General features: G+C 42.4%; 1 protein-coding gene across 2 annotated transcripts in view; it reads left to right on the top strand.

Annotated features, from left to right (window-relative positions):
* Positions 1-9,268, top strand: part of CMPK1 (cytidine/uridine monophosphate kinase 1) — a 28,935-nt gene extending 19,667 nt beyond the window's left edge. For both annotated transcript variants that reach the window (XM_074266005.1, XM_074266006.1), the window contains exons 2-6: positions 1,502-1,648; positions 4,539-4,691; positions 5,943-6,019; positions 6,618-6,714; positions 8,219-9,268. In XM_074266005.1, coding sequence (XP_074122106.1) covers positions 1,502-1,648; positions 4,539-4,691; positions 5,943-6,019; positions 6,618-6,714; positions 8,219-8,260 — 516 coding nt within the window. In that variant the 3' untranslated portion in view covers positions 8,261-9,268. The remainder of the gene's footprint in view (positions 1-1,501; positions 1,649-4,538; positions 4,692-5,942; positions 6,020-6,617; positions 6,715-8,218) is intronic.
* Positions 9,269-15,668: the final 6,400 nt, after the last annotated feature.

Genomic DNA, 15,668 nt, shown 5'->3' with positions numbered 1-15,668 from the left:
TGAGGCGCCAGAATTCAGAAAGGCCGGGGCAGCAGAAGGTGGGATTGGGAGCCGAGAGGCAGCCAGGGAGGGCAGGAGTCGGGGAAGGGGAAGGGAAGTCCATATTGGGAGTCAGTAAGGTGTGAGAAGTCTGGAAGGGAAGAGGTGGATAAGCTTGTGAAGTGCTGTGAATGTTAAGTAAAGTTTTGTACGTAATCCTGGAGGAAATAGGGAGCTCCTGGAGTTTATTGAATAGGAAAGGGACACTTTGCTTGTGGTTGAATGGAGGAGGACCCGGAGTGGGGGGAACCTGGAGGCAGGCAGAGCCCCTCCCCCCAGGATCTATGGACTCCTGCGGCAGTGAGGGTCTGTATGGTCTGGAGGAGGAGGACCAGGAGAGAGGGGTGCCCCAGAACCTAGAGAGAGGAGAGGATCAGGGAGGAGGGGGGTGACCAGCAGGGGCAGAGGCTGCCCAGAATGGGCCAGAGAAAAGGCCTCTGGAGTCCTCGGTCACTTTGGAGAGGGCAGCTTCGGGGGACTCCTTGCTCATGACATAAGTACGCGCTGAATTGGATTAGTGACAGTTACCTGGTGACAGAGGGGCGCTCCTTAGGTTAGAGTGACTTCTGTTTACAGAGACCATTTCCCTGTTCTGCTTGGTGGGGTGGGGGTGGGGGGTGGTAGTAGGTGTTTATATGTGTATGGGGGCGTGTCTTGGGAGTCTCCAGTGGGGAAATTGGAGGAAGAAGGCATTTGTGAGCTGCTAGATCAGGTTCTTGCTTCTTCCTTCTCCTGCAGATTTATTTATTTTTTTAATAGGCATTAGGGCCTTGTGGGCAAGCTTTGTGCTGGGTGTGCTGGTGACAGTTTGGGGCAGAGTCCCTATCCTCGTGGACAGGAATTAGGAACGTGGAATTAGGAAGCTCCTTTATCCATGGTAGGGCATGGGAAGAGGGGCTGCCAGGGGCAGATGAAGGTTAGGCCATGGAAGTTAGGGAAGCAACGAGGAGAACTTCAGGAAGGAAACAGCCCCTTGCCCCCAAGAGAGAGACTTTAGAGTCCCTGAAGAACTTGATGCTGAGTTCTTAGAATCTATCTAGTTAGAGATGAAAGGGCACCAGTGCCACCTAAGCCAGCCTCCTCATGGTGCAGCTTGGGAAGTAGTCCCGAAGGTGCCAGAGCAGGACGAAGGGCACGGGTGGCTACGCTGCAAAGCCAGGACCACACTGGTGCTCTCACCACTATGCCACACTGCCTCTGTCTCTGTTTTTCTCTCTCCACCTCCATCTTTCTCCCCTTCCTCTTTCTCCCTTCCTCTCTTCCCTCTCCATATATATATATATATATATATATATACGTTATTAAAATTAGCTCTGTAGGAATGTGAATTAATAATCATAATATTTTTACCCTTGAGAGTCTATGATATGTGAATGGTAAAAAGCTCTATCTAAATTCAGATCCTAGTGAAGACTGGCTTGTATGTGTGATGTTTTTCATACGTCTGTGTTGTGACTTTCAGAAATATGGCTACACACACCTTTCTGCGGGAGACCTTCTCCGTGACGAGAGGAATAAGCCAGACTCTCAGTATGGCGAGCTCATTGAGAAGTACATAAGAGAAGGAGAGATTGTGCCAGTTGAGATAACCATCAGCCTGCTAAAAAGGGTAAGGAGAGTGAATGATGACTAACTCATTCCAACAGACAACCAAGAAATTAAATCCGTCTTTTACTTGAACAAGCTCAAAGAAAACATCTTGTGGTTGTGTTTCTGTCTTATGGGCAGCGACCACATTGTGGAGAGTTTGTGGCAGTAGAGAATGAAAGGGGAAGAAATAGTCTATTAAATTAGGGATTGTCTACATTAGGTCCTTACATGTGACCAGCCTTGTGCACACGCGTGCATGTGTGTGCATCTGTGGTTTGTAAAACAGGATTTTTCCTAAGAGGAAAAAAAGGAACACAATTATAGGAAAGAAGGAAAAATATTACCAAAGAAAAAAGAAAGAATGCAAAGAGAGAGAGAGAGAAAAGTTGATATATGGTGGAGAATGATAAACTATGCACAGCCATCCTAATTGCCTTTGAGCAACAGGTCATTTATTTACAGAAGAAAGTGGGAAACCCTTGTTACTCTGGAGTGAGAGCTATCACTCACGTTATCATTGGCCATTATTATACTCATTCAGACTGTAATATTGTACATATATATAAAATGTGTAATATACATGTATCCACTAATCTGCACATAAGAATTGCTGTGGAATTGTAAAATATTATTTATGTTTTATTGTATTTTTATTTATTTTGTGAAATATTTCGGATTTGCCGGTACTAGGGGAGTGTCTTGGCCAAGTGCTTGACAACTCTCAGATGAAGTTTTGAGCTGAATGTAAGAAAGATGAAATTCAGTAGCAGTAAATGTAAAGTCTTGCATCGGGCTTCAAAAAGTTAACTTCAATTCCAGAATAGGGGAGGACATGGTTAGATAGCAGAGCAGTCAAGAGGAGGCCTGTCAGCAATCAGCAGTGTGCTGTGGCGGTCAGAAAAGCCAACAGATTTCAGGATTTTTTAGAAATCTTCTTGCTTGTCATTTCTTATAGCACAATAATATTCCATCACGTCATATCACAACTAGTTCAACCATTCCTCAATTGATTGGCATTCCCTTGATTTCCAATAATCAAAATGAGCTGCTTTAAATATTTTTGTAGAAGAAGGTCCTTTTCCCTCTTTATTTTTAAAACCTCTTTGGGACTTACACCTAGCAGTTATTGTTGAATCAAAGAGTATGCACACTTCTGTAGTCCTTTGGGCCTAGTTCCAAATTGCTCTCCAGAATGGTTGTTCAATTCACAACTCCATCAATAGAGTATTATGGTCTAGAGGTCTTTAAGATCTCTTCCAACTTTCAAATCCTGTGATTCTGGGTTAATGCTATCATAGTCCTGATTGTACTGTGAGAACCTATAAAGGGAACAGGCAGATTAGCCAGGGAGAAGAAAGAACCAGAGCTGAACTGGAGACCTTGACTGGAGAATGATGACTGAGGGACCTGTCTTAGATCCCTGTAAAACCTTCCTGAAGCCTCCTCCTTCCCAAAGATTGGTGAGATGTTGTGTCAGGAGTTCCTGGACGTTTGATCTGTAATGGCTAGGTGATCTCACCTTAAGTTCTTAGGACTCCAGGTGACTGTCTCAAAACTATAAATTACAGAACGAGTGCCAACTGACATGGGTGAAAGGCATGTTCCTCCTCAGGAGTTTCCTCTACCAATGCAGTCCTAGATCTGGCCCCAGAAAAGACAGTGAGATGGAGAGATTTCTTAGACTATACCAAGTTCTTAAAACTAGACTTCTATAGGAAAGGGCAAGAGTTCTTTTGAGTTTTTCAATCCGGCTGCTTGGCTCCAGTAGCTGAAGGGACAGTCCCAAGGTTGAGAAACGAGCTAGATCATTTTCCTCCAGTGCTACTGTGAGCTGTTTGGACTGTGCAGGTCCAGTGCAAGGACAACTGTGTTCCTTTACAAGCACTCAGGTTAACAGCATCTTTCAGATACAAGACAGTCTTTATTTCTCACTTCAGAAAGAATTAAAAACATACTACAGAGGACTCAACTCAAAGAATTCAACCTAGCCTTTTAAAACAACTTGCCTTCCCTCTTCATGAGCATCCACCCTTCTCCTGCCTTCTTCCAGACTTAGTTAGTCCTCCAGACTAATAGTGCCACCTTGTGGTTGAGACTCCTGGGAAGGAAACACTCAGGGCAAGGGAGGAGAGTCAGTCAGTCTCCTCCCTGTAATTTTTTTTTATCAAGAGTCCCATCTCCCATTCCTTTGGCAGTCAGGCCACAAACCTCTCTGAGCTTAACGAATCCGCCTTTGAGCAATAGAGAGGCTTGGCAGACCCATCAGAACTGGGTCACTTCCAGCACTGCCTAAGGATCAATCAGTCCTACAGAATCGGGCCTCTAGAGTGAGCCATCACAATAGGGCTATAAATGGAAGATGAAGGAATTTGTGAGATGTCACAGTTACTCAGTTGCACTGCTTTTTAGGAAGATTCCTGAAGGTCTAATGGAATCCACTTTGCTAAGTTCTTTGTTTTTATAGCTGAAGGACATGGGAACCCAACGGGGAAATGATGTGGCCTTGAGCAGATCTGTTCTAAATGGCCGAGGTAGGAGTGGAACGAACCTGAGTCTTATGACTGAATTCAGTGCTCTTTCCGCTCCCCACCCAGCTCTCTCCTTTCTGAGGGGTTTTGCCTACATACATTATAAATAGCAATAGTGACTGGTGCCCTCCGTGGAAATGTAGACCATGGTGGGAGAAAAGTAAAGCATGAATTTTAATTTGGCAGAAATGGGAAACAGACCTTGGAGTGATGATGGTCTCAGTTAGGGGAGAGGAAGAGGAAGAGTTTTCTATAGGGTTCCCATTGGCTTTAGGAAAGACATTGGTAGGTATTTCTTTTCTTAAGCAGCTTTTCTTTTGCTTCCTCCTTGTTGTAACTTTCCATTAATGAGCCACACAAACCTTATCTTTTGTCTCCTAGGAAATGGATCGAACAATGGAGGCCAATGCTCAGAAGAATAAATTCTTGATTGATGGGTTTCCACGAAATCAGGACAATCTTCAAGGCTGGAACAAGACCATGGATGGGAAAGCAAATGTAGCTTTCATTCTGTTTTTTGACTGTGATAATGAGGTAATGAATGTCTTAACCCTCTCGTGCTTAACTGGGTCTGTCAAGCATTGGCCTTTAGTAGCAGAAGCCTTCAGCCAGCACTTGCAGGGCACCAGTGGCAGTGATTCACCCTGGAAAGACAATAGCTCTATGTCTTGCTGTATGAATATGAAAACCCTTTGGCATTGGCAACAGGGTTGTTGACCTTGTAGATCTAGAATTTCCTTTCTTCTCACAGTGACTAGGGCCTAGTATTTTTTATGGGAATCGACGGATTGATTCCCATAAGGCCAAGCTTGAGCCATCAAGCTGGATCACCCTTGCCTTAGCAAGCACTGAGATCAGAGCTACTGTTTCACTCTATGTAAGGGAAGCGAAGAAGTAAAAATTCCTGGGACATTAAAGAGACTTTCCCAATTAACCAGAGCATTCAGGATGTTCTGAGGCTCTTCACTAAAGATGACACCATCCATAAATAGGGAGACGAGCGATTTTTTTTCCTTCCCTTAGTTCCACTTCACAGTTGTTCTTATATGAAGTTTGTTTAGTTTAGTTCATGTCAATAGCTGGATAAGCTGCGGATTGGAAATGGTCCCTTAAAAACTGCATGGGATGTGTATTTAGATACGAGGACAAGTGTGCCCTTGTTTGTGGTAACAGAGAATCACCAGAGACTTTGCATTATTTGAAAATACACCCCCTCCTTCTAACCCCAAACCAATGTGTTTTCACTTATTCTTCAAAGCCAGCACTAGAATGTTACCACAGCTTCATAATGAAGGAATGTTTGTTTGTTGTTAACGAGAGATGTTTTATTTGTTTAAGTGTATATATGTCGGTGATTAAATATTGGGATATTTATGGTGTTATGAGTTAAGTATGCCAAAATGGAACCCAAACGGAGGCATGTAATTCCTACCTAATAGGTTAATAACATGTCCTGGAGGAGCCGCATTCATAGAGATCTTCTTTTTATTGCGGTTTGTAAAAGAATACCCAGGAAAAACTGAGTCATGAATGGATTCTTAGGGTGCTCTGGACTTGTTTAACCTCGTTTATATAAATTGAACCACATGCTTCAACGTCAAAGGCTTTGCTTGTTGATTAATGAATATGACACTTGGAGCTCTGGGCAGGGACTCTTGTGTTTTGGGGTTTTGTTTTGGTTTTTTTTCTGTTTTTTCCTCCTCTGCTTCCTTTAAGTTGTTCAGGTTAAAAGAAAGACAGGTTTGGGATCTCTGTCTAGTAATTGTTCCCACATTCCTTGACCAGATCTGCATCGAGCGCTGTCTTGAGAGGGGCAAGAGTAGTGGGAGGAGCGATGACAACCGGGAAAGCCTTGGAAAGAGGTACCATGTATGCCTACCCCCCATCCGTCTTGAGTGGACCACTCAACCATCATTCTGGGGGGGCGCTCAGCCAGCTCATCCTGGGCAGGGACTCAGCCATCATCCTGGGGACTCTCAGTCGTCATCCTTGGGGGGCTTTCATTCATCATTTTGGGCGCTCTCAGTTGTCCTCTTGCGGGGGCTCTCAGCTGTAATCCTGGGGATTTCTCAGCCATCATCCTGGGGGCGCTCTCAACTGCCATCCTGGAGGGACTTTCATTCATCATTCTGGGGGGACTTTCAGCTGTCATTCTGGGGGTGCTCGCAAACATCCTGGGGGTGCTTCCAGATGTCATAGTGGAGGGCTCCCAGACATCATCTCAGCCTCACCGGAGCTGCCAGATTTCATGCTCGATTTGTTCAGAGGCCCCAGGAGAAGAGGAGCCTGGCCTCGAGAGGTTGGATGCATTGTCTGAGAATCCCCAAGTCCAGTGGCAGGGTCATGATTAGGATGCGGCGGTCCCCACAGGGATTAGTCCACTGAGCTTCCCTCAAACATGCTGGTAAAAGGAAAGATAACTTTTTAGCAGAAAATCCAATCTTGTTTTCTGTGTTACAGAATTCAGACCTATCTGCAGTGCACTAAGCCTATTATTGACCTCTATGAGGAGATGGGGAAAGTCAGGAAGGTAGACGCCTCTAAATCTGTTGATGAGGTAAGTATCCAATACCGCTCCCACTCCCCTTTGAAAAGGGGAAATTATTTCAGCCGCAGTGTGGTCGATGTCTCCCGGACTGGGCGGGAGAGGAAGAAGTATTTGAAGGATTAGTATGTTTCAAATCATTGGCAATTGGGTAAAAATAGACCTTCTTTCTGTCTAGAATGGGCTTTATAACTTAAAACTTACTCTTTATGAGAAGTATGTGATTTATTATTAACTTTAACCCTTTTTTCCTAAGCTTAGGAAGGTGGATATTTTGGAAACTCTGAGTCTGCATGGGCTCGTGAAAAGACTCTTGTAGCGTGGGTGGTTAGCCATATAGTTTAGAAGCCCCAAACCATCTGTGTCTGTTCCCCGGGCCCCACTTAGTGGAGAGAATACTGTTCCCATGCTTCGTCGCTTCATCCTCCTGTCCTCCTTTTTTCTGAAGCTGGTGATCTCTAGGCTGTGGCCTCAGGGCCATCAGAGCCTCCGAGAAGCTTCTGGCAGTGCTCCCTGTGCCATTACCCTCCTCCTTAGACCCCTTCTGGCTCTGCTAGCTGTCTCTTTGGGGCTGCCTATTTGTCCTGGAAAGAGGCCAGGTCAGGGAGATGAGACCTAAGGAGGAGCAGAGAAGGTGACTTGATTTGAACGTTGCTAGAGGTCCTAGGCCTCCATCTTTATAGAGAGACACAAGTTATATACAGGCCAGCTATGTGTAAATCACAGGCCAGTCTATTTGTAGCTCTCCTAATTCACAGCAGCCTTCACTGTAAACCTCCAGCACATGGGGAAGGAGGACACAAAGCTTGATCACCCCTTTCTGCTGGTGCTGACTGTGGAATTCTTAGGGGAAAGTGGGACTCATTCACCACATACCTGTACAAACCAGCTGAAAGACCAGAGAATAAATGACCAGGGCGGCTGTGGGCTCTCGATGAACCTCTAAAGTAATAGAACTGCTGATTTTTGTGGCATTTAGGGGTTTGTCAAGTGCTTTGTCTATGCCATCTCATTTAGTCACACAGCAACCTTGTAAGGCAGCTAAAGTATGTATTAGCATCCCTACCCACAGAACGGCAAGCTGAGGCACAGAGAGAGTTTGAGTGATCAGTACAAGACCACCCAACCAAGCTAATGCAGGACACACTCTGACCCCCAGCCTCTGGCTCTGGCTTGGCCTCTTGTATATACACACAGAAGTGTTTACCAAAGCGTACATTTAATGGTTGTCATGTCATGCTAAGTCCACTAGAAGAGACTGAAAAAGGCCTCTCAGGAACCAAAGTAAAACCGTGCCCCTGGAGTGTGCAGGGGTCCCCAGGCATAGATTCTGAGGATTGGGTGGGGATCGGAGAAGGCATCCAGCCAGGAATGCCTCGTGTCTGAGAAGGTCCAAGAAGGCCCCAGACCTGCCTTCAGGGCCTAGAAGGACAGACCTCCTTGCTCTGGTTCTTACCCTTAAAGGTTGACAGACTCTGCTGGAGTCTTCCAATGACATTTTGCTTTCTTCTTTCAGGTGTTTGGAGATGTCTTGAAGATTTTTGACAAAGAAGGCTAATTTCCCTTCACAGATCATGCTTGACCCTTGCTTCAATAGCTGCTACTACAGTCTACCCTTTGTTTAAAGAAGTTTTAATCTTTTTGTCATTATGTCTGGATGGATGACTGGAAAATAGATAGTAATTAAGTGGGAAATTTTTTTTATTTTACAGTGGTCTTTGTACATGACTCTAGTAGACAACTTTAGGGCCTTGCTTAGTAGTAGTCAAGGCTTGCACCCAGCAAGGAAGGCCCTCAGCAGGCTCCTCATTAAGAGCTTCCTTCTTCCCTGTCCTCCTTTCCCTCCTCCTCTCCCTCCCTCCTCTCCTTTCCCACTCTTGCCTCCAGGAGCCAGGCTTGCTCTTCATGTTCAGAACCACTCTGTAGAGACAGGATGGTCCCTAATTGCTTTTCCAAGCAACAAGTTAAAAAGCAGTTGCCACCTGCTGTGGATCCGTGGACCAAATGTCAGGAATCTTTTCATGGAGTCACTGTTTGCTCAGTTTTATTTATTTTATTTTTTTGGTAAATGAATTGAGAAAACAAGGACCTGAGGTTGTTTTCACGTTTCTTACTTAACTGACCATAAGAAATCTGGACCTCTTTAACTCTTAGCAGCGAGTAGTAGGAAAGAGGGTCATGCTTGAGTTCCTGGACTTCAGACCATCTTGATTCAGTCATAACCTAAGGCTTTTGTGGCGGTGGTAGGGGAAACAGGTCTCTTCAGACTGACTCAGCCTACCTCCTCCTGGTGCAATGGAACATCAACAAAATTGCTTGTCAGTGACTCCTTCTGGGAGTAAGGGAAAAAGAGATTTTTTTAACAGTTTGATTTTTTGGAACACTTAAAGAAATTTGGGATCTTCGGGATTATAATAATTCTCTTAAAGATGAAATTTGAAAATTGTTATGTTTTCTTGGTAGGTTCATTTTTTTCATAGCTAATTGTTTTAAAGGATTTTTTTCCAAAATAATTGCACTTTTGTTTGTTCAAGAAAACAAATAAAGGCATCTTACAGGTGTTTAATTCGATCTTCAGATGTTTTATTCAGTCAGTTATGTTGATGGATGGCATCATTTCTGATTTAATGAGCGTACTTACTCAGTCCTCTCACCAGGAAGTGCAGAATGCACCCTGTTCCTCCCCAGTCCATGGGAAGGAGGCGAATTCTACAGCCATTTTCCTTTAGCAATTTTAAGGAACCTCGAAGATTTAGCAAAGTAGGAAAGTAGCTTTTTTCAAATTCATTTTCTAGCTGATAGAAAGCCCAGTCTATCTTCCCCACCCCAGTCCTTCCACCCCCACTTCTTCCCTCTCCTTGCCCCCATCTGCCAATGCTGTGAAGTATATCACCCCACCGAAACTGGGGGGGAGATTAATTATCTTGGATTCTAGGAGGGAGATAGTGGAAGAATCTGTTCTCTGCAGAATTAGTCCAGCTGATATGGAAGGGCCATCATGGGGTCTCAGTACTGCTCAAATGAAAGGGAACTTGTAGAGACTTCTGCCTACCCACCCTTAACCCCCTTTGCTGGAAAGGGAGAGGGGGTGGGGATGGGGGTGGGAAACAGGACTTTCCTGAGTGTTCTGCTCGGGCTGCTGAGAAGAGGTGCCTTATTTCTTTCTATCAGATATCTCTTGGTGGCTTCTCAAGCTGAAACCCAGAAATGGTGAAATGGGACAGTTGTAATTTTGTTTGTAAGTAGAAAAACATGTTGGCACTGGGGGAGCTACATCTGACTTTGCTGGTCTGGTCATTCCTTTTGTTAAAGATACAGTCACCGTGAAGTTCTTGTGGGTTTGAAAGTTTCCTCATTTTGTTTGTTTGTTTGTTAACAGCTCTTAGCACAGTGCCTGGCCTACAGTAGGTGCTTAATAAATGTTAATTATTGACAGACTAGCTTATAATTGTTATTTCTGTCTGGTGATGTTAAAGAGTATCAATCATTTAAACGATGATATCAGTAAAGGTGCCTTGTTTTTCTGATTTCTGTTTTGAGAATGAAGCTGAAGGATCCAAGTTAAGTCTTGGACTTTTGTGGAGACAGGATTAGGAGACAAGGGACCTGGGTTCTAATCCTGGCCCTTGCTACTTGAAGCTCTGGGGGTCATGGGGCAGTCATTGCTTCTCTGTTTCCCTATTGTTAAAATGAGAAATTTAGACAGATCAGGTCTTTCCTGTGACTGTGATTCTAACTAGCCACCGAGCCCACGTGTACCCCTGAGAGGAGCGTCCACAAGACTTCTGCCACAGTGCCCTGGGAAGAACAGTTGGCATAAAGCGCCTGCTCTGGTACCTGCCCACCATCCTTGGCCTTTTCTCCAGGGGAAACTGGCATCAGGTGGTGTTTTAGGGGATGGAGTGGTTTTAGTGGGCTCAGAGCCCTCCTACTTAGATCCTTTGGTGGTTGGCTGACATTTTTGTGTCCCGTTTGCTCAGGCCACTGTTCTCCAGGCAAATGTAGAACCAAAAGTCTTTTCCCAAGCTTGGGTCAGTACCAGCCCCTCAAAGATGTGGTCTCTTGTCTTCTAGACTAAAAATGGGTGGGCCAGGTTTCCTTTCTCTCCTCCCTCCCATCTTTAGTGCCTAGCCCAGTACCTGGTTATGTTAGTCTTGATGCTTTAGAGGGCCTGGGGTTTTAAAAATGTTATCACTGGGGGTGCCCCAGTGACACAGCCTTTTCCTGGCTTTAATAAATAAATGCGTTTCCATGAGTTGCTTTGGCTAAAAATTGACCTTCAGGAGAAGCATCGTGCCAGACTTTGTCAGACTGGGTCAGACTGGGTCTTGGACGCTAGCTGGCGCCGGGCCTGCCATGAAACTTGTACCCAAGGCCTTTCCGGTCCTGGAGCCCAGGGCACATCCCCCTCCACGAGGAATCATCCAAGGAAGATGACTGAGAAAGAGCATCTTGAAGTATTTATAAAACTGCACGGGATGTTGTGGCAGGCATTCCACAGAGTCCTAAGACACACTCAGGCCCTCCAGGGATGTTCAGTCTGCCACTGGTCCCCACACTGGTGTGGTGAGACACGTAGAGCAGAATGGGGAGCCTTGACTAACAGAAAGCCTAAGTGTTGTTCAATGCTGAAATTAGTGGTAAAGTGATTTGTGAGGGGGAGCAAAGGATGGGAGCTGTCAGAGGGACATGCCCCAGTAATGCCAGAAAGGGAAGGAGTCATCCCTTTGTAATCCAGGAAGCTTTTGAAGAGTAATAAATCTCCAACAAGTCATTATCTTTCCCTTTCAACCCATCCCCTTCCCCCCAAACTCTCCCTTTGTGTCAACAGCACCTTGGTCCTCCCAGAAAACCATCCTAGGCTCTTCACTCTCATTGATTTCCTCTCCCTCTTCCCCCTTTTAGCCCTTTTCCCAAAATGAATGACATTTGTCCAGTCAAGACATGCCTTGGTTTTGAAGAAAATAGAGAAAGAGAAGATTAACGAATTGGGCCTGCAACTTAAAAAGCTAGAAAAAGACCCAATTAAAAACCCCCAACCAAAAATTAAACTGGAAATACAAAAATTAAAAGGAGAAATCAATAATATTGAAAGTAAACAAAACTATTGAATTAATAAATAAAACCAAGAGTTGGTTTTATGAAAAAGCTAATAAAATAGATAAACCTTTGGTAAATCTGATCAGAAAAAAGAAAGAGGAAAATCAAATTGTTAGTCTTACAAATGACTGTACTAAAATCTTCTGCACTTTTTTTTTTTTCCCCCTGAGGCTAGGACTAAGTGACTTGCCCAGGGTCACACAGCTAGGAAGTATTAAGTGTCTGAGACCAGATTTGAACTCTGGTCCTCTTGAATTCAAGGCTGGTGCTCTATCCACTGCGCCACCTAGCTGCCCCTGTTAGTCTTACAAGTGAAAAGGGGGCTCTTTCCACCAATGAAGAGGAAATTAGAGAAATAATAAGGAGTTACTTGGCACAATTTTATGCCAATAAATTTGATAACTTAAGTGAAATGGATGACTTCTCCAAAAATATAGGCTTCCTAGATTAACAGAGGAGGAGATAAATTGCTTAAATAGTCCCATTTCAGAAAAAGAAATAGAATAAGCTATTAATCAACTCCCCAGGAAAAAATCCCCAGGACCAGATGGATTTACATGTGAATTCTACCAAACATTTAAAGAACAATTAGCCCCAATGCTATATAAACTATTTGAAAAAATAGGGGATGAAGGAGTCCTACCAAACTCCTTTTATGACACAGACATGGTACTGATACCTAAACCAGGTCGATCGAAAACTGAGAAGAAAATTATAGACCAATTTCCTTAATGAATATTGATGCTAAAATCTTAAATAAGATATTAGCAAAAAGACTTCAGAAAATCATCCCCAGTATAATACACTATGATCAAGTAGGATTTGTACCAGGAATGCAGGGCTGGTTTAATATTAGGAAAACTATTAGTATAATTGACCATATTAATAATCAAATTAATAAAAACCATATGATCATCTCCATAGATGCAGAAAAAGCATTTGACAAAATCCAACATCCATTCCTACTAAAAACTCTTTAGAGTATAGGAATAAATGGACTATTCCTTAGAATAATCAGGAGCATATATTTACGACCGTCAGTAAGCATAATATGCAATAGAAATAAGCTGCAACCTTTCCCAGTAAGATCAGGAGTGAAACAAGGTTGCCCACTATCACCATTACTATTCAATATAGTACTAGAAACGCTAGCCTCGGCAATAAGAGCCGAGAAAGAGATTCAAGGAATTAGAGTAGGAAATGAGGAAATCAAACTATCATTCTTTGCAGATGACATGATGGTATACTTAGAGAACCCCAAAGACTCTGCTAAAAAGCTATTAGAAATAATTCAGAATTTTAGCAAAGTGGCAGGATACAAAATAAATCCACATAAATCCTCAGCATTTTTATATATCACCAACAAAATGCAACAGCAAGAGATACAAAGAGAAATTCCATTCCAAACAAATGTTGAGAGTATAAAATATTTGGGAATCCATCTACCAAAGAAAAGTCAGGAATTATATGAGAATATATTACGAAACACTTGCCACAAAAATAAAGTCAGATTTAAATAATTGGAAAGACATTCAGTGCTCTTGGATAGGCCGAGCGAATATAATAAAGATGACAATACTCCCCAAACTAATCTATTTATTTAGTGCTATACCAATCAGACTCCCAAGAAACTATTTCAATGACCTAGAAAAAATAACAACAAAATTCATATGGAAGAATAAAAGGTCGAGAATTGCAAGGGAACTAATGAAAAAAAAGTCAGAGGAAGGTGGTCTAAGTGTACCTGATCTAAAGCTATATTATATAGCAGCAGTCACCAAAACCATTTGGTACTGGCTAAGAAATAGAACGGTAGATCAGTGGAACAGATTAGATACAAAGGACAAAAAAAGGTACATCTATAGCAATCTAATCTTTGACAAACCCAAAGATACCAACATTAGGGACAAAAATTCATTATTCGGAAGAAACTGTTGGGAAAACTGGAAATTAGTATGGCAGAAATTAGATATGGATCCACACTTAACACCATATACCAAGATAAGATCAAAATGGGTCCATGATTTAGGCATAAAGAATGAGATAATAAATAGATTAGAGAAACAGAAAATAGTCTACCTCTCAGACCTGTGGAGGAGGAAGGAATTTATGACCAGAGGAGAACTAGAGATCATTATTGATCACAAAAGAGAAGATTTTGATTACATCAAACTAAAAAGTTTCTGTACAAACAATACTAATGCAAACAAGATTAGAAGGGAAGTAACAAATTGGGAAAATATTTTTAAAGTTAAAGGTTCTGACAAAGGTCTCATTTCCAAAATATACAGAGAACTGACCCTGATTTATAAGAAATCAAACCATTCTCCAATTGATAAATGGTCAAAGGATATGAACAGACAATTCTCAGATGACAAAATTAAAACTATTTCCACTCATATGAAAGAGTGTTCCAAATCACTACTGATCAGAGAAATGCAAATTAAGACAACTCTGAGATGCCACTACATCCCTGTCAGATTGGCTAAGATGACAGGAACAAATAATGATGAATGTTGGAGGGGATGTGGGGAAACTGGGACACTGATACATTGCTGGTGGAATTGTGAAAGAATCCAGCCATTCTGGAGAGCAATTTGGAACTATGCCCAAAAAGTTGTCAAACTGTGCATACCCTTTGACCCAGCTGTACTACTACTGGGCTTATATCCCAAGGAAATACTAAAGAAGGGAAAGGGACCTGTTTGTGCCAAAATGTTTGTGGCAGCTCTTTTTGTGGTGGCTAGAAACTGGAAGTTGAATGGATGTCCATCAATTGGAGAATGGTTGGGTAAATTATGGTATATGAAGGTTATGGAATATTATATACAGAGAGGCTTGGAGAGACTTACATCAACTGATGCTGAGTGAAATGAATAGAACCAGAAGATCACTATACACTTCAATGCTTTATGAAGATGTATTCTGATAGAAGTGGATATCTTCAACATAAAGAAGATCCATCTCACATCCAGTTGATCAATGATGGGCAGAAACAATTACACCCAGAGAAGGAACACTGGGAAGTGAATGTGAATTGTTAGCACTACTGTCTATCTACCCAGGTTACTTATACCTTCGGAAGCTAATACTTAATGTGCAACAAGAAAATGGTATTTACACACATGTATTGTATGTAGGTTTTATTGTAACACATGTAGGATGTATGTGATTGCCTGTCATGGGGGGAGGGAGTGGAGGGAGGGGGGAGATAATTTGGAAGAATGAATACAGGGGATAATATTATAAAAGAAAAATTACTCATGCATATATACTGTGAAAAAAAGAATTCTAAATTAAAAAAAAAAAGAAAAGAAAACTAACTTTACATATACTGGGGAAATAAAATACTATTGAAAATTAAAATAAAATCTTATCATCAAAAAAAAAAAAAAAAAGACATGCCTTGGTTTGAGTTTCACAGTTTAAGGCAGCCTCCTAAAGCGAAATAATGTTAATAATAAATAACAGCATTTACATAGTGCTTTAAGGTTTACGAAGTAACTAATATCTCATGGTCACAACAGTCCCATTTTGCAGATGAGAAAGTTGAAGCAAGCAGAGGTTGAGTGACTTGCCTGGTGACAGACTGTCTGAAGCCAGATTTGACTTAAGGTCCAATGCTTCCAAAATTCTTCCTCTGCTTCCAAGTTCAAGCTACCTAGCTGTCTGGGAGGAATACTTTATTGAACTTTTCAATCTGACTGCTTTCTTTCTCAATAGTTATGATCATACTCCTATGTACTTGCGCTTTAAAATTTACAAAATGCTTTTCCCACAACAGTCCTGGGGGATTGGCCATAGAATTAGTGATCTCATTTTATAGAACTAGTAACTGTTAGATCTGGAACCAACCAATTTCTTCT

The sequence above is a fragment of the Sminthopsis crassicaudata genome, chromosome 4, assembly GCF_048593235.1.
Source record: "Sminthopsis crassicaudata isolate SCR6 chromosome 4, ASM4859323v1, whole genome shotgun sequence".
NCBI lineage: Eukaryota > Metazoa > Chordata > Mammalia > Dasyuromorphia > Dasyuridae > Sminthopsis > Sminthopsis crassicaudata.
Note: the sequence above shows the minus strand (reverse complement) of the source record. Positions and strands in the feature narration are given on the sequence as shown.